At 50.0% G+C, this 20,455-nt stretch overlaps 1 protein-coding gene across 1 annotated transcript in view; it reads left to right on the top strand.

Moving 5' to 3' along the window:
- The first annotated feature begins 1,005 nt into the window (after window positions 1-1,005).
- c1qbp (complement component 1, q subcomponent binding protein) overlaps window positions 1,006-20,455 on the top strand; it is a 29,472-nt gene continuing 10,022 nt past the window's right edge. Inside the window, exons 1-3 of the mRNA XM_068010054.1 lie at window positions 1,006-1,294; window positions 1,864-2,014; window positions 7,014-7,101. Coding sequence (XP_067866155.1) covers window positions 1,063-1,294; window positions 1,864-2,014; window positions 7,014-7,101 — 471 coding nt within the window. The 5' untranslated portion in view covers window positions 1,006-1,062. The remainder of the gene's footprint in view (window positions 1,295-1,863; window positions 2,015-7,013; window positions 7,102-20,455) is intronic.

Below are 20,455 nucleotides of genomic sequence, written 5' to 3'. Positions count from 1 at the left end.
TGGTGTTCCCATGTATTTGCTGTCCTTCTAGTTGGTAGAGGTCGTGGGTTTGGAAGGTGCTGTCTAAGGAGCCTTGGAGCATTGCTGCTGTGCATCTTGTAAATGGTATGCGCTGCTGCCACTGTGTGTCGGTGGTGGAGGGAGTGAATGTTTGTAGATGGGGTGCCAATCAAGCGGGCTGCTTTGTCCTGGATGGTGTTGAGCTTCTTGAGTGTTGTTGGAGCTGCACCCATCCAGGCAAGTGGAGAGTATTCCATCACACTCGTAACTTGTGCCTGGTAGATGGTGGACAGGCTTTGGGGAGTCAGGAGGTGAGTTACTCGCCTCAGGATTCCTAGCCTCTGACCTGCTCTTGTAGCTACGGTATTTATATGGCTACTCCAGTTCAGTTTTCGGTCAATGGTAACCCCTCGGATGTTGATAGTGGGGGATTCAGCGATGGTAATGCCGTTGAATGTCAAGGGGAGATGGTTAGATTCTCTCTTGTTGGAGATGGTCATTGCCGGGCACTTGTGTGGCGCGAATGTTACTTGCCACTTATCAGGGGCAAGTGGGGCAATCGAGAACGAGAGGTCATAGTTTCAGGATAAGGGGTAGCAGATTTAAAACAGAGATGAGAAGAAATTACTTCTCTCAAAGGGTCGTGAGTCTGTGGAATTCACTACCTCAGAGTGCGGTGGATGCCGGGACATTGAGTAAATTTAAGGAGGAGATAGTCAGATTTTTAATTAATAAACAGATGAAGGGTTATGGAGACTGGGCAGGAAAGTGGAGTTGAGGCCAAGATGAGATCAGCCATGATGGTATTGAATGGCAGAGCAGGCTCGAGGGGCTCCTAGTTCTGATGTTCTTTTGCCTTGCATCATCGTCTCTTTGATTGTTTAATCTCTCCTGGGAGATAAATTATTTCAGATTAATTTGGGAGAATGGGACCCTGGCCACGCCCCCGGTCTCCGATTGGTTGTTCAGGCGGCGGTGACCCTGCGCCCTCTGGCGGGGGAAGAGGTTGGGAGGTTGTGCTTCCGGGTTGTGCACCGCACGTTGTGCAGAGGTCGGGCTACCATGCTGAAGCTGTTCTCCAGGGTTGTGTGCTTATCGGCCCGGCTCGGTCCCCCGGTCGCTCCGCCACTCCCCTCCATCCTGTGGCCGGCCGGCGCTCGTGGCAACCCGAGGATCCGCGGCCTCACCCGCTCCATGTGGCTGCTGTGTAGCTCGGGCCCGAGCCGCGGGCCGCTCGGCTCCAGCCGGCCTCTTAACGGCTTGTCCTGCGGCTGTGGGGCGCTGCACACCGAAGGTAAGCGGGCGAGTGAAGGGCGGCGGAGCCCGAAGCCGCGAAGTCCCCTTCTCCCCCTCCCCTGTCCCTCACCCCCTTCACTCCCTCCCCTCACTCACCCGCCCCCTTCCCTCCCTCCAGTGCATATGTACGATGGGCCAAATGGCTTCCTTCCAACCTGTAAATGTCGATGATTCTATGCCCATATTGAGTTAGAACTGCTCAGGGTTCTAGTATTTTACCACATGGAGAAGGGCTGTGAACATGGGGAAGCTGCTCTGTTTGTTTGTGGAGATTTGAGCCTGTGAACTTGCCAGCCCTAAGCAATAGCAGGGAGCTTGACTCGCCTTCATCCTCTGCCCTAGTCCAAGGTGATGAGGTTGATTGTAGTGTCCCTGTTGCTGGTCTGTCTGAGCGCATAACTTCACCTAGGCTGTGATCAATTTTGGAGTCTTCCCTTGTTTATGACTGAGTTCTGTGCTGTGTATTTAACAGCTAAGCTGGCAGGAGTTCTGGGTGCTGAGTTTATGCGTGCGGGACATGGTGTGGTGTTTTAGTTTTAACCAGATGGTTCTGCATTCACTCTGCAGGTGATAAAGCATTTGGGGAATTCCTCATAGATGAAATCAAGGAGGAGAAGAAAATCCAGAAGGGTTTGATGCTGCCGAAGATGGCGGGTGGCTGGGAGATTGGGCTGAATGGGACTGAAGCGAAACTTGTACGGAAAGTTGATGGTGAAAAGTAAGCAAGAGAAACATCCAGATAGTCTGTCTGTCTAATGAAGTTTGTTGAGAATTTTTGGACAGGACAAGAACTCCTCTGCTCTTTAAATAGTGCCCTGTGATCTTACAAATTCCTTCTGAACTTGTAGGTGAGGTCTTGGTTTAATGGCTCCTCCGACAGTGCAACGCGCTGTCAGTACTGCACTGAGGTGACAGCCTAGATTAAGTGTACAAGTTTCAGGAGTGGGACGTGAGCCCATGACCTGCTGACTCAGGTGAGAGTGCTTATCGCTAAGCGCAATCCTGCTGCACCTAGTTACCTTAGTCATAAAAGGATTGAATGTAGAGCAAATACTTATTGCTTATTGAAAAATCTCATTGTAATTTTGAAAAAAGTCTTGAAATGTATTCTGTAAAGTTTCAAGTATTAAACTGAGATTACAATGCCAAGCATCAGAAATATAAGTTCTGATCATTTCCAGTCAGTCTCTGTGTCAGTGTTCTGATTGTACCCAATTCTGCTTTAGATGACAAAATAACTACAGGCCAGTCAGCCTAATCTCAGTAGTGGGCAAATTATTGGAATCAATTCTGAGACAGGGTAAACTGTCACATGGGCATGGATTAATCAAAGATAGTCAGCATGGATTTGTTAAGGGAAGGTCGTATCTAACGAACTTGATTGAATTATTTGAAGAAGTACAGAAGATTGAGGGTAGTGCACTTGATGTGGTCTACTTGGATTTTAGCAAGGCTTTTGACAAGGTCCCTTAAAAGCCCATGGAATCTGGGGGAATGTAGCAAGCTGGATACAAAATTGACTCAGGCAGGAAACAAAGGGTAGTTGTTGGCTGGTGCTTTTGCGACTGGTAGGCTGTTTCCATTGGGGTTCTGCAGGGCTCAGTACTAGGTCCCCTGCTTTTTGAGGTATAAATGATTTGGACATAAATGTAGTGGGACTGATCAAGAAGTTTGCAGAGGACACAAAAATTGGCCGCGTGGTTGATAGCGAGGAGAAAAGCTGTGGACTGCAGAAAGATATCAATGGATTGGTCGGGTGGGCAGAAAAGTGGCAAATGTAATTTCAACCCGGAGAAGTGTGAGGTGATGCATTTGGGGAGGTCAAACAAGTCAAAGGAATACACGATTAATGGGATACTGAGAGGTGTGGAGGAAGTGAGGGACCTTGGAGTGTACGTCCACAGATCCCTGAAGGTAGCAGGACCGGTCAATAAGGTGGTTAAGAAGGCAGAAGGAATCCTTTTCCTTTATTAGCCGAGGTATACAATATAAGAGCAGGGAGGTATGCTGGAACTATATAAAACATCAGGCCATAACTTGAGTACTATGTGCAATTCTGGTCAGCTCATACAGAAAAGATTAAATTGCACTAGAGAGGGTACAGAGGAGATTTGAGGATGTTGCGAGGACTGGAAAATTGTAACTGAGGAAAGATTGGATAGACTGGGGTTGTTTATCTTGGAACATTGGAGGCTGAGGGGATATTTGATTGATATGTACAAAATTGAGGGGCCTGGATAGAGTGGATGGGAAGGGCCTGTTTACCTTAGCAGAGAGATCAGTGACTAGGGGGCGTAGATTTAAAGTGATTGGTAGAAAGGTTAGAGGGGAGATGGAGGAACAAAAAAATTTCACCCAGAGGATGGTGGCAGTCTGGAACTCACTGCCTGAAAGGGTGGTAGAGGCTAAAAATTTCATCTTTTTGAAAAAGAAAGGTGCTTGGATGTGCACCCAAAGTGCTGTAACCTGTAGGACTATGGATCGAATGATTGAAAGTGGGTTTCTCAGCCGGCGCAGACACAAAATAGGCCAAGTGGCCTCAGAAAGACAAAGAGTGTAGTGAGGTATTGGGGAAGTTAGCACTGTCGCAGAGGACAGATGGGCACGGAGAAGGGTTAAAGTGCGTATACTTCAACGCAAGAAGCATCAGGAATAAGGTGAGTGAATTGAAGGCGTGGATGGGCACTTGGGACTACGATGTTGTGGCCATCACTGAAACGTGGATAGGTGAGGGGGAGGAATGGTTCTTGGAGGTACCTGGTTATAGATGTTTTCATAAGATTAGGAATGGTGGTAAAAGAGGTGGGGGGGTGGCATTGTTAGTTAGAAATAGTGTAACAACTGCTGAAAGAATTTTCGAGGAGGATCTGCCGACTGAGGCACTGTGGGTTGAGGTCAGGAACAGGAAAGGAGCAGTCACCTTGATGGGAGTTTTCTATCGGCCCCCCAATAGCAGCAGGGAGGTGGAAGAGCAGATTGGGAAACAGATTTTGGAAAGGAGCAGAAGTCACAGGGTAGTAATTATGGGGGATTTCAACTTCCCAAATATTGATTGGCAACTCTTTAGATCGAATAGTTTGGATGGGGTAGTGTTTGTGCAGTATGTCCAGGAAGCTTTTCTGACTCAGTATGTAGACTGCCCGACCAGAGGGGAGGCAATATTGGATTTGGTACTAGGTAATGAACCAGGGCAAGTGATAGAGCTGTTGGTGGGCGAGCACTTTGGAGATAGTGATCACAATTCTGTAGCATTCACTGTGGTAATGGAGAGGGATAGGTATGTGCAACAGGGCAAGGTTTACAATTGGGGGAAGGGTAGATATGATGCTGTCAGGCAGGAACTGAGGAGCATAAGTTGGGAGCATATGCTGGCAGGGAAGGGCACGGTCGAAATGTGGAACTTTTTCAAGGAGCAGATAGTAGGGGCCATTGATAAGCATGTCCCTGTCAGACAGGGAAGGGATGGTCATGTGAGGGAACCGTGGTTGACAAGAGAGGTTGAGAGTCTTGTTAAGAAGAAGAAGGATGCGTATATAAGGTTGAGGAAAAAGGGCACAGGCATAGCTCTGGAGGGATACAAGATGGCCAGGAAGGATCTGAAGAAAGGGATTAGGAGAGCTAAGAGAGGGCATGAAAAATGCTTGGCGGGTAGGATAAAAGAAAACCCCAAGGCCTTTTACGCGTATGTCAGAAATATGAGGATGACTAGGGGGACCGTAGGTCCGGTCAAGGACAATAGCGGGAGACTGTGTGTTGAGCCGGAAGAGATAAGTGAGGTTTTGAATGAGTACTTCTCTTCGGTATTTACGAATGAGAAGGGGTGTATTACTGAAGAGGACGGTGTGAAACAGACTGGTAAGCTCGAGGAAGTGCTCGTTAGGAGGGAAGATGTGTTGGGGTTTTTGAATAACTTGAAGATAGACAAGTCTCCCGGGCCTGACGGGGTATATCCAAGGATGTTATGGGAAGCAAGGGATGAAATTGCAGAGCCGCTGGCAATGATCTTTTCATCTTCTCTGTTGACGGGGGTGGTACCAGGTGATTGGAGGGTGGCAAATGTTGTGCCCCTGTTTAAGAAAGGAAATAGGAACAATCCTGGGAATTACAGGCCAGTTAGTCTTACTTCGGTGGTAGGCAAGTTGATGGAAAAGGTGCTGAGGGATAGGATTTCTGAGCATCTGGAAAGACACTGCTTGATTCGGGACAGTCAGCACGGTTTTGTGAGGGGTAGGTCTTGCCTCACAAGCCTGATTGAATTCTTTGAGCAGGTGACCAAGCAAGTGGATGAGGGTAAACCAGTGGATGTGGTGTACATGGATTTTAGTAAGGCATTTGATAAGGTCCCCCATGGTAGACTTATGGAGAAAGTCAGGAGGCATGGGATAGTGGGGAATGTGGCCAGTTGGATTAAGAATTGGCTAACTGATAGAAGGCAGAGAGTGGTCTTAGATGGTAAATACTCAGCCTGGAGCCCAGTTACCAGTGGCGTGCCACAGGGATCAGTTCTGGGTCCTCTCCTGTTTGTGATTTTTATTAACGACTTGGATGAGGAAGTCGAAGGGTGGGTCAGTAAATTTGCAGATGATACAAACGTTGGTGGAGTTGTGGATACCGAGGAGGGCTATTGTCGTCTGCAAAGGGACTTGGATAGGTTGCAGTGCTGGGCTGAAAAGTGGCAGATGGAGTTTAACCCTGAAAAGTGTGAGGTCGTCCATTTTGGAAGGACAAACACGAATGCAAAATACTGGGTTAACGGTAGGGTTCTTGGGCATGTGGAGGAGCAGAGAGACCTTGGGGTCTATGTGCATAGATCGTTGAAAGTTGCAACTCAAGTGGATAGGGCTGTGAAGAAGGCATATGGGGTGTTAGCGTTCATTAGCAGAGGGATTGAATTTAAGAGCCGTGAGGTGATGATGCAGCTGTACAGGACCTTGGTAAGGCCTCATTTGGAGTACTGTGTGCAGTTCTGGTCGCCTCATTTTAGGAAGGATGTGGAAGCCTTGGAGAGGGTGCAGAGGAGATTTACCAGGATGTTGCCTGGAATGGAGAATAAGTCTTACGAGGAAAGGCTGAACATTCTAGGCCTCTTCTCATTAGAACGGAGAAGGATGAGGGGTGACATGATAGAGGTTTATAAGATGATCAGGGGAATAGATAGGGGAGACAGTCAGAAACTTTTTCCCCGGGTGGAGCAAAGCGTTACAAGGGGTCATAAATTTAAGGTGAAGGGTGGGAGATATAAGGGGGATGTCAGGGGAAGGTTCTTTACCCAGAGAGTGGTCGGGGCATGGAATGCCTTGCCTGGGGAAGTTGTTGAGTCAGAAACTTTAGGGACTTTCAAACGGCTTTTAGATAGGTATATGGATAAAGGAGAATGATGGGGTATAGATTAAATTGTCCTTGACAGAGGACAAAGGATCGGCACAACATCGTGGGCCGAAGGGCCTGTTCTGTGCTGTATTTTTCTATGTTCTATGTTCTATTCTATTCTGTGATAACTTTATCCTGTTCTTGAATATTAATGACAAATACTCACAGTTCTAGTTAAATTAACTTTTCGCTGTGGGTAGTCTGCAGTTGGAGTGTCCTCATTGTTACATTTTGATTTCATTTCATTTGTGTCCTCTTTTTTTCCTGTTCATTGACGGTCAGTGCTGTAGCAGGTGATGCATTGGGGGCTGCTCGCTGTTTATTCATTCACATCGTCCTGTTTGTAGGGTTACGGTCTCCTTTAACATCAACAACAGTATTCCACCAACAATGGAGGAGGAACCGCAGGAAGGACAGAAGGGTGCAGAGAATGAGGTGAGATGGATTTTCCTTCCACAGCCACCTTGGTGAATTTGGGAGACGGTTAAACAGGAACACCTATTGTGTGTTTATCCTCTGCACGAGTGAAGTGGTTGATTGAGTGGGATTTTGTATTGAAAGGAGCCGGTGCTGGACTTCTGTCTGCACATTAAAATGCTGTTTTTATGACCACTTTTCCTTCAAGACCGAGGTAGGCAACATTTTAACAGTGAAAGTGGATGGTCTCGGTAACTGGCTGGGTGTGAAACTGAACTAAAATAGCACACTGAGATTGTACACCATTCAGTTAAACGTGAGTGGACTTTAAAAGGAATACGGAGTAGGAGTAGGCTACTCGGCCCCTCGTGTATGTGCCACCATTCAACAAGATCATGGGTGATCTGATTGTAACCTCAACTCCACATTCCACCTACCCCCAATAGCCTTTCACCCCCTTGCTTATCAAGAATCTATTTACCTCTGCCTTAAAAATATTCAAAGACTCTGCTTCCACCGCCTTTTGAGGAAGAGTTCCAAAGATTTGCAGCCCTCAGAGAAAAGATTTCTCCTCATCTTGTCATAAATGGGCATCCCCTTATTTTTAAACAGTGACCCCTACTTCTAGATTTTTCCACAAAAGGAAACATCCTTTCTACATCCATCCCGTGACCGCTCAGAATCTTGTATGTTTCAATCAAGTCACCTCTTACTCTTCTAAACTCCAGCAGATACAAGCCTAGGCATTCCAGCCTTTCCTCATAAGACAACCTGCCCATTCCAGGTATTCGTCTAGTAAACCTTCTCTGAACTGCTTCCAAAGCATTTACATCCTTCCTTAAATAAGGAGACCAATACTGTACACAGTACTCCAGATGTGGTCTCACCAATGCCCTGTATAACTGAAGCATAACCTCCTACTTTTGTATTCAATTCCCCTCGCAATAAATAGATTCAGGGGAATGGGTGTGGAGTTCTGGAGTGGGTAAAATGTGATGGCCTTGTTGACCAGAGTTAGTTCTGAAGAGGTAAAGCTGTGTCTTATTGAAGTACGCATGGAAGGTAACTCTCACCCCCGCTGTGCTAACATTGTCTCTCTGGCAGTATTTAGAAGAGGAACCAAAGGAGCGGTACACAGAGGGCGATAATGTGTGCAATATTGTTCTCTACTCGGAACAATACTCGGGTAGGTGGAATGTGGAGTTGAGGTTACAATCAGATCAGCCATGATCTTGTTGAATGGTGGCACACACACGAGGGGCCGAGTAGCCTACTCTTACTCCGTATTCCTTTTAAAGTGTGTGTTTATGGTCTTTGAGCCCTTTGCTTCGTCATGTCTGTTCTTAATTGCTGGGGAGTAGGAAATCTGTGCTTGTAACATTCTGCCAAATAGTCTGGTGTGTTTGCATAGAGAGGAAAAGGAGGCAGAGCGAAAGGGTATCCATATGTGAAAATGCCTTAAAGTTGCAGCGTAGAACCTGGCCACTCGGCCTAACCCGTCTGTTTATCCTCCACTTAAGCAAATTGTCCGAGTGACATTTATCCAACCAGTCTCTGCCAGCACTACCCTCCAAGCGGGCGAATAGTCTTAATCACAGTTACCCAACCCATTCCTATTCACTCCCTTTTCTTCATCAGCATCTCCAATCTAATCTGACTGAGTGAGGCTGGTATGGGGGTCCAGAAGGTAGCAATGGAGAAGCTTCAGCCCTTGCACAATAAGTTCAATGTTTTTGCAGCTTGTGTGGATGAGAGCAGGGACTGCAGGGAGGATGAGCAAAGTGAGCACAGCACTTTGGTGCAGGGGGAGTAAAAAAGAATGTAATTGTAGTAGGGGACTGTATAATTAGGGGGGATAGATACTGTTCTCTGCAGCTGAGTGCGGGAGTGCCGAAGGCGATGTTGCCTACCTGGTGCCAGAGTTAAGGACATCTCCTCGGGGTGGGAGGGGAAGGATCCAATTGTTGTGGTCCATGTGGGTACCAACGACATAGGTAGGACAAAGGAAAAGCTCTTGCTGGGGGAGTATGAGCACCTAGAGGCTAACTTAAAAAGCATAACCACAACGGTGGTCATCTCTGGATTACTACCTGAGCCATGAGCAAATTGGCATAGGGTAAATAAGATCAGAGTTGAATGCGTGACTCAAAGATTGGTGTGGGAGAAATGGGTTTCAATTCATGGGACATTGGCACCAGTACAGGGGAAAGAGGGAGTTGTTCATTCGGAACCAAGCTGGGACCAGTGTCCAAATGAATCAAATAATTCGGGCTGTAGAAAGGGCTGTTAACTAAATAGTGGGGGCGAAGGTTCAGGTGAGGGGAAATTTAGAAAGTTTGAGAAAGGACAAGGAATAGTGCAGGCTAGAGATATGGGTAGTAATAACCAGAAGAAAGGACAGGGCACAAACGTGAGTGCACCAGCAAATAACGGGAAAATGGTAAAAAGTCAGAATTACAGGCTCTTTATAACAATATAGGTGAATTGATGGCATAAATACAAATAAATGGGTATATGAAAACTATTAGAGAGACTTGGTTGCAAGCTGGCCAAGGCTGGAAACTGAATATTCATGTGTAATTGACATTTCAGAAGATTAGTTTTCTGACCAGGTGAGAAGGGGTCTAGGGGTTCCCTCTCAGCCTTTGCCTGGTTTAACCGTAACAGAGTTTAATTTTAAAACACCATGTTTTTAGCTCCATCTCAGTGAATCCCTGTTCACTGCTCCAATTGTAAGGCAAACAATTCAGACAGGTTTCCTTAGATTTAAACAAGAAAGGTGGAAGTTTATTAATCTTAAACTCTAATCCAGTTAACGACTACGAATACGCGATGCTAGCATGTGTACCCTATAAACGCACACGCAGATAGAGACAGAAAAAGTAGAAGGAATAAAGGGGAAACGTTTGAGGCAATATCTGGTAGTTACAGTCCTGTAAGTTCAATGTGGAGTCTTTGATTGCCGGTCAGTCCTGCTGTTCTTTGGGGCCCAGTTCACGCTTCAACTTGTCGATGTTGGAGTCTTTTCTCTCTTGAGATTTACGCGTCTTCCGTGGATCCGATGGCTTGGAAGAGAGCCAGAAGAGAGGCTTGCTTGTTCCAGCTTCAATTGCCAACTGCCTTCTGTTCCTTTCTCTGGCACAATGCAAAAAAACCCCAGGTTGCCCAGCAGGTTGGTCATGTGACTAGCTCCTTATTTGGAACAGCCTCTCCTGCGAGGTTTGTGGATTGTGTTACCTTAGCAGTCTCTGGGATGCGCTTCCTTACACCTTAAATGTCTGGTGATCAAAATCCATTTGGGTTAATTGGAGCAGGGAATAGTCCTTTGTCTCCACAAGCAGCTTCTGTTAGTATGCAAATGTCCTTCCAGCCCAGTGTCTGGTGATCTTCAAGCAAGTAATTTCTTCACTCCAGCAACAGTTTAAAATCGATGTTCATATGACAAAATTAATATGCCTCATTCTTGGCAGCTGGAGGGGTCTGAATGACATTATGAAGAAAGGAAAAGGAGGTGGGGTAGCTCTGTTCATAAAGGATGAGATCAGTACAGTAGTGAGAAATTATCTTGGCTCTGAAGGTCAAGATGTAGAATCAGTTTTGGGTGGAGATAGGAAATAGCAACGGAAAGAAGTCACTGGTGTGAGTAATTTATAGGCCCCTCTAACGGTAACTACATTGTAGGACAGAATATAAATCAAAAAATAATGGGGGCTTGTAAGAAAGGTACTGCAGTAATCATGGACGATTTTAATCATCTTATCGATTGGACAAATTATATTGGCAAAGGTAGCCTGGAGGATAAGTTCATAGAGTATATTTGGGACAGTTTCTTTAAACATTATGTTTGGGAACTAACCAGGGAGCAGGCTATTTCAGACCTGGTAATGTGTACTAAGAGTGGTCATAACATGATGGAATTTCACATTCAGTTTGAGGATGAGAAATGTGGGTCTGAAACTAGTGTCTTAAGTCTAAATAAAGGCTATTACACGGGTATGAAGACAGAGTTGGCTAAAGTGGACTGAGAAAATAGTTTAAAAGGTAAGATGATGAGCAGTGGCAGATATTTTAAGGAGATATTTTATAACTCTCAACAAAGATGTATTCTATTGTGAAAGACTGAGCAGGATGCACCAATTGTGGCTAACTAAGGAGCTTGAGGATGGCATCAAATTGAAAGAAATGGCATACAATGCTGCAAAGATTAGTGGTAGGCCAGAAGATTGGAAACATTTCAGAAAGCAGCAAAGGATGGCTTAAAAAATAATAGAGAAATTAGAGTATGAGCGTTACCTAGCAAGAAATATCAAAATAGTCAAAGATTCCACAAGTATATAAAACGGTAGAGAGTAGTTAAAATAAGCAGTGGTCTCTTAGATGAGGCTGGGGAATTAATGGGAAGCAAGGAAGTGGCAGAGACTTTGAAGTATTTTGTTGCTGTCTTCACAGTAGAAAAACAAACATCATCCCAAGAATAGTAAGAAAATCAAGAGGCAAAAGAGAGGGAGGAACTTGAAACTACTGGGAAACCTAATGGTCTAAAGGCCGACAAGTTCCCTGGACCTGATGGCCTTCATCCTAGGGTTGTAAAAGAAGTGGCTGCAGAGATGGTGGATGCATTGGTTGTAATCTTCCAAAATTCCCTATATTCTGGAAAGGTTCCAGCGGATTGAAAAACCGCAAATGTCAACACTCTAGTCCAGAAAGGAGGGAGACACAAAGCAGTTAGCCTAACACCTGTCATTGGGAAAATGCTAGAATCCATTATTAAGGCAGTAACAGCAGGACATTTAGAAAATCATAATACAATCAGACAGAGTCAATGTGGTTTTATGAAAGGCAAGTCATGTTTGACAAATTTATTAAGAATTCTTTGAGGATGTAACAAGCAGAGATAAAGGGGAACCAGTAGATGTAGTGCATTTAAATTTCCAAAAGGCATTCGGTAAGGTGCCATATAAAAGGTACTGCACAAGGTAAGAGCTCGTGCTGTTGGGGGTGATATATTAGCATGGGGAGAGGATTGGCTAACTAGCAGGAAACACTCGGGATAAATGGGTCATTTTCAGGATGGCAAACTGTAACCAGTAAATTGCCACAGGGATCAGTGTTGGGGCCTCAACTATTTGCAATCTATATTAATGACTTCGATGAAGAGACTGACTGTATTGCAGCCACATTTGTTGACGATGCAAAGGTAGATAGGAAAGCAAGTTGTGAGGAGGATGCAGTCTGCAAAGGAATGTCTATAGGTTAAATGAATGGGCAGAAATTTAGCAGATGGAGTATAATGTGGGAAAATGAGGTTGTCCACTTGCATTGGAAGCTGTTTAGCGAAGGTTCACTAGGCTGATCCTGGGATGAAGGAGTTGTCTTAGAAGGAAAGATTGAGCAGGGACTATACGCGTTGGAGTTCAGAAGAATGATAAAATTCTGCGGGGGCTTGGTTGAGTAGATACTGAGAGGATGTTTCCCCTCATGGGGGACTCCAGAACCCGGGGACACAGTTTCAGAATAAGGGGTCTTCCATTTAAGACAAAGATGAGGAGGAATTTCTTCTGAGGTCGTTAATCTTTGGAATTCTCTGCCCCGGTGAGCAGTAAAGGCTGGGTCATTGAATATATTCAAGGCTGAGTTGGACAGATTTTTGCCCTACAAGGGAGTTGAGGGTTATGGGGAGCCGACAAGAAAGTGGAGTTGAGGGCTCGATAAGATTGGCCGCGATCCTGCTGAATGGCAGAGCAGGCTCGAAGGGCCAAATGACCGACTCCTGCTACTATTTAAGATTTTATGATTTTAATCTTGGATGGTAACATAGTTTCTGCATCAGCCAGTTTTAATAGCATTTCAGAAGCTATATCCGAGCAGAGGACTAACTGGCCTCAACTCCACTGAATCTGGCTCCTTTAACCTCAGCTAAAATTGTGGAGTGAGTACTTTTCTCGTTTATGTAGTTGGATTAATACTTGTAGTTTGTACAGAAGTTGTTGTATTGAAATATTGCCTGTGGTCTGAATTGCTTTTTGAAGAGCAGTGACTTTTATTGTTGTACGGTTGTCTTGTCGCAGTTCCCAGTAACTGGCTGCAAACGGTTAACACAAGCAAGCAAGCTTCTAATTTCACATTAAGACTTCACAAATATTTGAAGCTCTTGGCTTCAGAACTCATTTTGTCTGTTTGCTTCGTGCAACTAATGAGTCCCCACATCTCAACTTATCGAACCGTCTTCATCTGAAGCAGGGTTGACCAACCTTTTCGTGTGGGGGTGCACATTTTTGTCTTGCAGATGGAGCCAGAGAGACAATTTCCAAACGATAAAGGCATTAAAAGGTTACCTTACTATTAATCAAAAGAGTAACAAATATGCAAAGATTAATTTATTGACTTACTTTCTCATCACTATGTTGAACACTGATTTAGTGGAATAAATACCTGGCATTTTCTGTTTGCACGAGTAGTCAATGTTTTTCCGCACACTTGCAGCGATGCAAAGTATTCCAGAAAGATGCACATCTGTCAGGAGTGATCTTGATCACTCTCCTGCGTGCCCCCTTTCTCTCTCTCCACCCCCCCCCTCTGTTTTTCTCTCTCCTTCCTCGCGCCCTCTCTTTCTCTCTCTCTCTCCTTCCTCGCGCCCTCTCTTTCTCTCTCTCTCTCCTTCCTCGCGCCCTCTCTTTCTCTCTCTCTCTCCTTCCTCGCGCCCTCTCTCTCTCTCTCCTTCCTCGCGCCCTCTCTTTCTCTCTCTCTCTCCTTCCTCGCGCCCTCTCTTTCTCTCTCTCTCTCCTTCCTCGCGCCCTCTCTCTCTCTCTCCTTCCTCGCGCCCTCTCTCTCTCTCTCCTTCCTCGCGCCCTCTCTCTCTCTCTCCTTCCTCGCGCCCTCTCTCTCTCTCTCCTTCCTCGCGCCCTCTCTCTCTCTCTCCTTCCTCGCGCCCTCTCTCTCTCTCTCCTTCCTCGCGCCCTCTCTCTCTCTCTCCTTCCTCGCGCCCTCTCTCTCTCTCTCCTTCCTCGCGCCCTCTCTCTCTCTCTCCTTCCTCGCGCCCTCTCTCTCTCTCTCCTTCCTCGCGCCCTCTCTCTCTCTCTCCTTCCTCGCGCCCTCTCTCTCTCTCTCCTTCCTCGCGCCCTCTCTCTCTCTCTCCTTCCTCGCGCCCTCTCTCTCTCTCTCCTTCCTCGCGCCCTCTCTCTCTCTCTCCTTCCTCGCGCCCTCTCTCTCTCTCTCCTTCCTCGCGCCCTCTCTCTCTCTCTCCTTCCTCGCGCCCTCTCTCTCTCTCTCCTTCCTCGCGCCCTCTCTCTCTCTCTCCTTCCTCGCGCCCTCTCTCTCTCTCTCCTTCCTCGCGCCCTCTCTCTCTCTCTCCTTCCTCGCGCCCTCTCTCTCTCTCTCCTTCCTCGCGCCCTCTCTCTCTCTCTCCTTCCTCGCGCCCTCTCTCTCTCTCTCCTTCCTCGCGCCCTCTCTCTCTCTCTCCTTCCTCGCGCCCTCTCTCTCTCTCTCCTTCCTCGCGCCCTCTCTCTCTCTCTCCTTCCTCGCGCCCTCTCTCTCTCTCTCCTTCCTCGCGCCCTCTCTCTCTCTCTCCTTCCTCGCGCCCTCTCTCTCTCTCTCCTTCCTCGCGCCCTCTCTCTCTCTCTCCTTCCTCGCGCCCTCTCTCTCTCTCTCCTTCCTCGCGCCCTCTCTCTCTCTCTCCTTCCTCGCGCCCTCTCTCTCTCTCTCCTTCCTCGCGCCCTCTCTCTCTCTCTCCTTCCTCGCGCCCTCTCTCTCTCTCTCCTTCCTCGCGCCCTCTCTCTCTCTCTCCTTCCTCGCGCCCTCTCTCTCTCTCTCCTTCCTCGCGCCCTCTCTCTCTCTCTCCTTCCTCGCGCCCTCTCTCTCTCTCTCCTTCCTCGCGCCCTCTCTCTCTCTCTCCTTCCTCGCGCCCTCTCTCTCTCTCTCCTTCCTCGCGCCCTCTCTCTCTCTCTCCTTCCTCGCGCCCTCTCTCTCTCTCTCCTTCCTCGCGCCCTCTCTCTCTCTCTCCTTCCTCGCGCCCTCTCTCTCTCTCTCCTTCCTCGCGCCCTCTCTCTCTCTCTCCTTCCTCGCGCCCTCTCTCTCTCTCTCCTTCCTCGCGCCCTCTCTCTCTCTCTCCTTCCTCGCGCCCTCTCTCTCTCTCTCCTTCCTCGCGCCCTCTCTCTCTCTCTCCTTCCTCGCGCCCTCTCTCTCTCTCTCCTTCCTCGCGCCCTCTCTCTCTCTCTCCTTCCTCGCGCCCTCTCTCTCTCTCTCCTTCCTCGCGCCCTCTCTCTCTCTCTCCTTCCTCGCGCCCTCTCTCTCTCTCTCCTTCCTCGCGCCCTCTCTCTCTCTCTCCTTCCTCGCGCCCTCTCTCTCTCTCTCCTTCCTCGCGCCCTCTCTCTCTCTCTCCTTCCTCGCGCCCTCTCTCTCTCTCTCCTTCCTCGCGCCCTCTCTCTCTCTCTCCTTCCTCGCGCCCTCTCTCTCTCTCTCCTTCCTCGCGCCCTCTCTCTCTCTCTCCTTCCTCGCGCCCTCTCTCTCTCTCTCCTTCCTCGCGCCCTCTCTCTCTCTCTCCTTCCTCGCGCCCTCTCTCTCTCTCTCCTTCCTCGCGCCCTCTCTCTCTCTCTCCTTCCTCGCGCCCTCTCTCTCTCTCTCCTTCCTCGCGCCCTCTCTCTCTCTCTCCTTCCTCGCGCCCTCTCTCTCTCTCTCCTTCCTCGCGCCCTCTCTCTCTCTCTCCTTCCTCGCGCCCTCTCTCTCTCTCTCCTTCCTCGCGCCCTCTCTCTCTCTCTCCTTCCTCGCGCCCTCTCTCTCTCTCTCCTTCCTCGCGCCCTCTCTCTCTCTCTCTCCTTCCTCGCGCCCTCTCTCTCTCTCTCCTTCCTCGCGCCCTCTCTCTCTCTCTCCTTCCTCGCGCCCTCTCTCTCTCTCTCCTTCCTCGCGCCCTCTCTCTCTCTCTCCTTCCTCGCGCCCTCTCTCTCTCTCTCCTTCCTCGCGCCCTCTCTCTCTCTCTCCTTCCTCGCGCCCTCTCTCTCTCTCTCCTTCCTCGCGCCCTCTCTCTCTCTCTCCTTCCTCGCGCCCTCTCTCTCTCTCTCCTTCCTCGCGCCCTCTCTCTCTCTCTCCTTCCTCGCGCCCTCTCTCTCTCTCTCCTTCCTCGCGCCCTCTCTCTCTCTCTCTCCTTCCTCGCGCCCTCTCTCTCTCTCTCCTTCCTCGCGCCCTCTCTCTCTCTCTCTCCTTCCTCGCGCTCTCTCTCTCTCTCTCCTTCCTCGCGCCCTCTCTCTCTCTCTCCTTCCTCGCGCCCTCTCTCTCTCTCTCTCTCCTTCCTCGCGCCCTCTCTCTCTCTCTCTCTCTCCTTCCTCGCGCCCTCTCTCTCTCTCTCTCTCCTTCCTCGCGCCCTCTCTCTCTCTCTCTCCTTCCTCGCGCCCTCTCTCTCTCTCTCTCCTTCCTCGCGCCCTCTCTCTCTCTCTCTCCTTCCTCGCGCCCTCTCTCTCTCTCTCCTTCCTCGCGCCCTCTCTCTCTCTCTCCTTCCTCGCGCCCTCTCTCTCTCTCTCCTTCCTCGCGCCCTCTCTCTCTCTCTCCTTCCTCGCGCCCTCTCTCTCTCTCTCCTTCCTCGCGCCCTCTCTCTCTCTCTCCTTCCTCGCGCCCTCTCTCTCTCTCTCCTTCCTCGCGCCCTCTCTCTCTCTCTCCTTCCTCGCGCCCTCTCTCTCTCTCTCCTTCCTCGCGCCCTCTCTCTCTCTCTCCTTCCTCGCGCCCTCTCTCTCTCTCTCCTTCCTCGCGCCCTCTCTCTCTCTCTCCTTCCTCGCGCCCTCTCTCTCTCTCTCCTTCCTCGCGCCCTCTCTCTCTCTCTCCTTCCTCGCGCCCTCTCTCTCTCTCTCCTTCCTCGCGCCCTCTCTCTCTCTCTCCTTCCTCGCGCCCTCTCTCTCTCTCTCCTTCCTCGCGCCCTCTCTCTCTCTCTCCTTCCTCGCGCCCTCTCTCTCTCTCTCCTTCCTCGCGCCCTCTCTCTCTCTCTCCTTCCTCGCGCCCTCTCTCTCTCTCTCCTTCCTCGCGCCCTCTCTCTCTCTCTCCTTCCTCGCGCCCTCTCTCTCTCTCTCCTTCCTCGCGCCCTCTCTCTCTCTCTCCTTCCTCGCGCCCTCTCTCTCTCTCTCCTTCCTCGCGCCCTCTCTCTCTCTCTCCTTCCTCGCGCCCTCTCTCTCTCTCTCCTTCCTCGCGCCCTCTCTCTCTCTCTCCTTCCTCGCGCCCTCTCTCTCTCTCTCCTTCCTCGCGCCCTCTCTCTCTCTCTCCTTCCTCGCGCCCTCTCTCTCTCTCTCCTTCCTCGCGCCCTCTCTCTCTCTCTCCTTCCTCGCGCCCTCTCTCTCTCTCTCCTTCCTCGCGCCCTCTCTCTCTCTCTCCTTCCTCGCGCCCTCTCTCTCTCTCTCCTTCCTCGCGCCCTCTCTCTCTCTCTCCTTCCTCGCGCCCTCTCTCTCTCTCTCCTTCCTCGCGCCCTCTCTCTCTCTCTCTCCTTCCTCGCGCCCTCTCTCTCTCTCTCTCCTTCCTCGCGCCCTCTCTCTCTCTCTCTCCTTCCTCGCGCCCTCTCTCTCTCTCTCCTTCCTCGCGCCCTCTCTCTCTCTCTCCTTCCTCGCGCCCTCTCTCTCTCTCTCCTTCCTCGCGCCCTCTCTCTCTCTCTCCTTCCTCGCGCCCTCTCTCTCTCTCTCCTTCCTCGCGCCCTCTCTCTCTCTCTCCTTCCTCGCGCCCTCTCTCTCTCTCTCCTTCCTCGCGCCCTCTCTCTCTCTCTCCTTCCTCGCGCCCTCTCTCTCTCTCTCCTTCCTCGCGCCCTCTCTCTCTCTCTCCTTCCTCGCGCCCTCTCTCTCTCTCTCCTTCCTCGCGCCCTCTCTCTCTCTCTCCTTCCTCGCGCCCTCTCTCTCTCTCTCCTTCCTCGCGCCCTCTCTCTCTCTCTCCTTCCTCGCGCCCTCTCTCTCTCTCTCCTTCCTCGCGCCCTCTCTCTCTCTCTCCTTCCTCGCGCCCTCTCTCTCTCTCTCCTTCCTCGCGCCCTCTCTCTCTCTCTCCTTCCTCGCGCCCTCTCTCTCTCTCTCCTTCCTCGCGCCCTCTCTCTCTCTCTCCTTCCTCGCGCCCTCTCTCTCTCTCTCCTTCCTCGCGCCCTCTCTCTCTCTCTCCTTCCTCGCGCCCTCTCTCTCTCTCTCCTTCCTCGCGCCCTCTCTCTCTCTCTCCTTCCTCGCGCCCTCTCTCTCTCTCTCCTTCCTCGCGCCCTCTCTCTCTCTCTCCTTCCTCGCGCCCTCTCTCTCTCTCTCCTTCCTCGCGCCCTCTCTCTCTCTCTCCTTCCTCGCGCCCTCTCTCTCTCTCTCCTTCCTCGCGCCCTCTCTCTCTCTCTCCTTCCTCGCGCCCTCTCTCTCTCTCTCCTTCCTCGCGCCCTCTCTCTCTCTCTCCTTCCTCGCGCCCTCTCTCTCTCTCTCCTTCCTCGCGCCCTCTCTCTCTCTCTCCTTCCTCGCGCCCTCTCTCTCTCTCTCCTTCCTCGCGCCCTCTCTCTCTCTCTCCTTCCTCGCGCCCTCTCTCTCTCTCTCCTTCCTCGCGCCCTCTCTCTCTCTCTCCTTCCTCGCGCCCTCTCTCTCTCTCTCCTTCCTCGCGCCCTCTCTCTCTCTCTCTCCTTCCTCGCGCCCTCTCTCTCTCTCTCTCCTTCCTCGCGCCCTCTCTCTCTCTCTCTCCTTCCTCGCGCCCTCTCTCTCTCTCTCTCCTTCCTCGCGCCCTCTCTCTCTCTCTCTCCTTCCTCGCGCCCTCTCTCTCTCTCTCTCCTTCCTCGCGCCCTCTCTCTCTCTCTCTCCTTCCTCGCGCCCTCTCTCTCTCTCTCTCCTTCCTCGCGCCCTCTCTCTCTCTCTCTCCTTCCTCGCGCCCTCTCTCTCTCCCTCTCTCTCTCTCCTTCCTCGCGCCCTCTCTCTCTCCCTCTCTCTCTCTCCTTCCTCGCGCCCTCTCTCTTGCATCCCTCTGCTCTCTGGCTCCCACCTCCTCCACCCGCCCCACCCGTCTCTCTGGCATTTGCAGGGAGCGGGTATGCTCAGCCTGGCATTTGCAGGGAGCGGGTGTGCTCAGCACAGCAGCTTTGTGGTTGGTCAGTTTTTTTTAATAGTTGCGCTGACTGGTGCTAACATTGGGAACAGCAGTTTCCCAACTTTGGGCAGCTTCAGGGTTTTCAGGCAGCTTCTGACTTTTTTTAAAACTCGATCTGTCCAAGGTTGGGAAACTGCTGTTCCCATGTTAGTGCCTGTCAGCTGTGAAGCTGACTCGCGATCATTTTAAAACGCCGTTCTGGAAGAAGATGACAATGGGGTATTCTTCATCTCTGAAATACATCTGTGGGGAGGATGGAAACTTTTGGCAGGCTGGGTTCTGACCCGCAGATCCTGATCTAAAGATTGGCAGGACCCAGGCTGCCTATGACAGGTGACACCCATCAGGGAAGCTCTGCCAGACCGCTGGTGCAGTGCTCATCCCCCAGCTTCTTGGGTGCAACGTCCCCCACTTTCCGTTTAGCATGCTCACCATTTGGCGACTTGGCAGTAAAAAAGATGAAATCCCATGGATCGAGCAAGCTGATTTTGCAGGTTATCCAGGAACTGGATTGAGGTTTAACTGGCATCTTTGCTTTGTGCCATCCATATGCAGTTTCCCCGCTTGTTCTTTCTAAGTAGTCTGTTTCTTCAAAATCCTATAGCTTAAGTATTGAACAGTGCGCTCTGTATAATTTGTCCTTTTGTAATTTTCATATAAACATCTCGGTGACAACGGGAGAAGTGAGTTCAGTGGGATAAGTAACTTTAAGTGATGGACTTGCCCCCAAGATTCGTCAAGGTGGGCTATTCTTGCCAAAAAGATTAGATCAAATGAATATGTCCCATGTTGAAATTCAATTGCCATGCAAGCAATGTTTTCTCTAAGCTGCGTGCAGAAATGGGCCCCTTTAAATTAGTGTGTGCACAGCCATGCAAAAAAATTTAAAGAGGCCAGACACTTGGTGGGGTGGGGGTGTAGGGGAATGGGGGAAGTTAGAGCGAGTGTTGCTCACCAGTCATTTGTCGTCAAATTCACAACCTTTCCTCTTCCCTTTTTTTCAGTTTCTGATGTTTTTATTCACATGATTTTTCTCCCATTTATCTACTTTGCTCAGAGTATCTTGCATCTTTGTACCTCTACCTCTTACCTGCGTCTTCTATTCTTTCATTTCTTCCTACCCTATCTCTACCTCTTTCAACATTGCTCTCTTTCCCCTGCTCACCCCCCTCATTTCCCCCCCCCAAACCCCTCTCAGGGGCGTGGTGGCAAATGGAAGCAACCTGCCGACAGTGCCCAGACCCTGCAGGAACCGAAAGAGCAGGTAGGGGAAAAGTCATAAGTTTTATTGCAGTAACCAGGCACAAGCTTGCTCCAG

The sequence above is a fragment of the Heterodontus francisci genome, chromosome 30 (assembly GCF_036365525.1).
Source record: "Heterodontus francisci isolate sHetFra1 chromosome 30, sHetFra1.hap1, whole genome shotgun sequence".
In the NCBI taxonomy this organism is placed as follows: domain Eukaryota; kingdom Metazoa; phylum Chordata; class Chondrichthyes; order Heterodontiformes; family Heterodontidae; genus Heterodontus; species Heterodontus francisci.
Note: the sequence above shows the minus strand (reverse complement) of the source record. Positions and strands in the feature narration are given on the sequence as shown.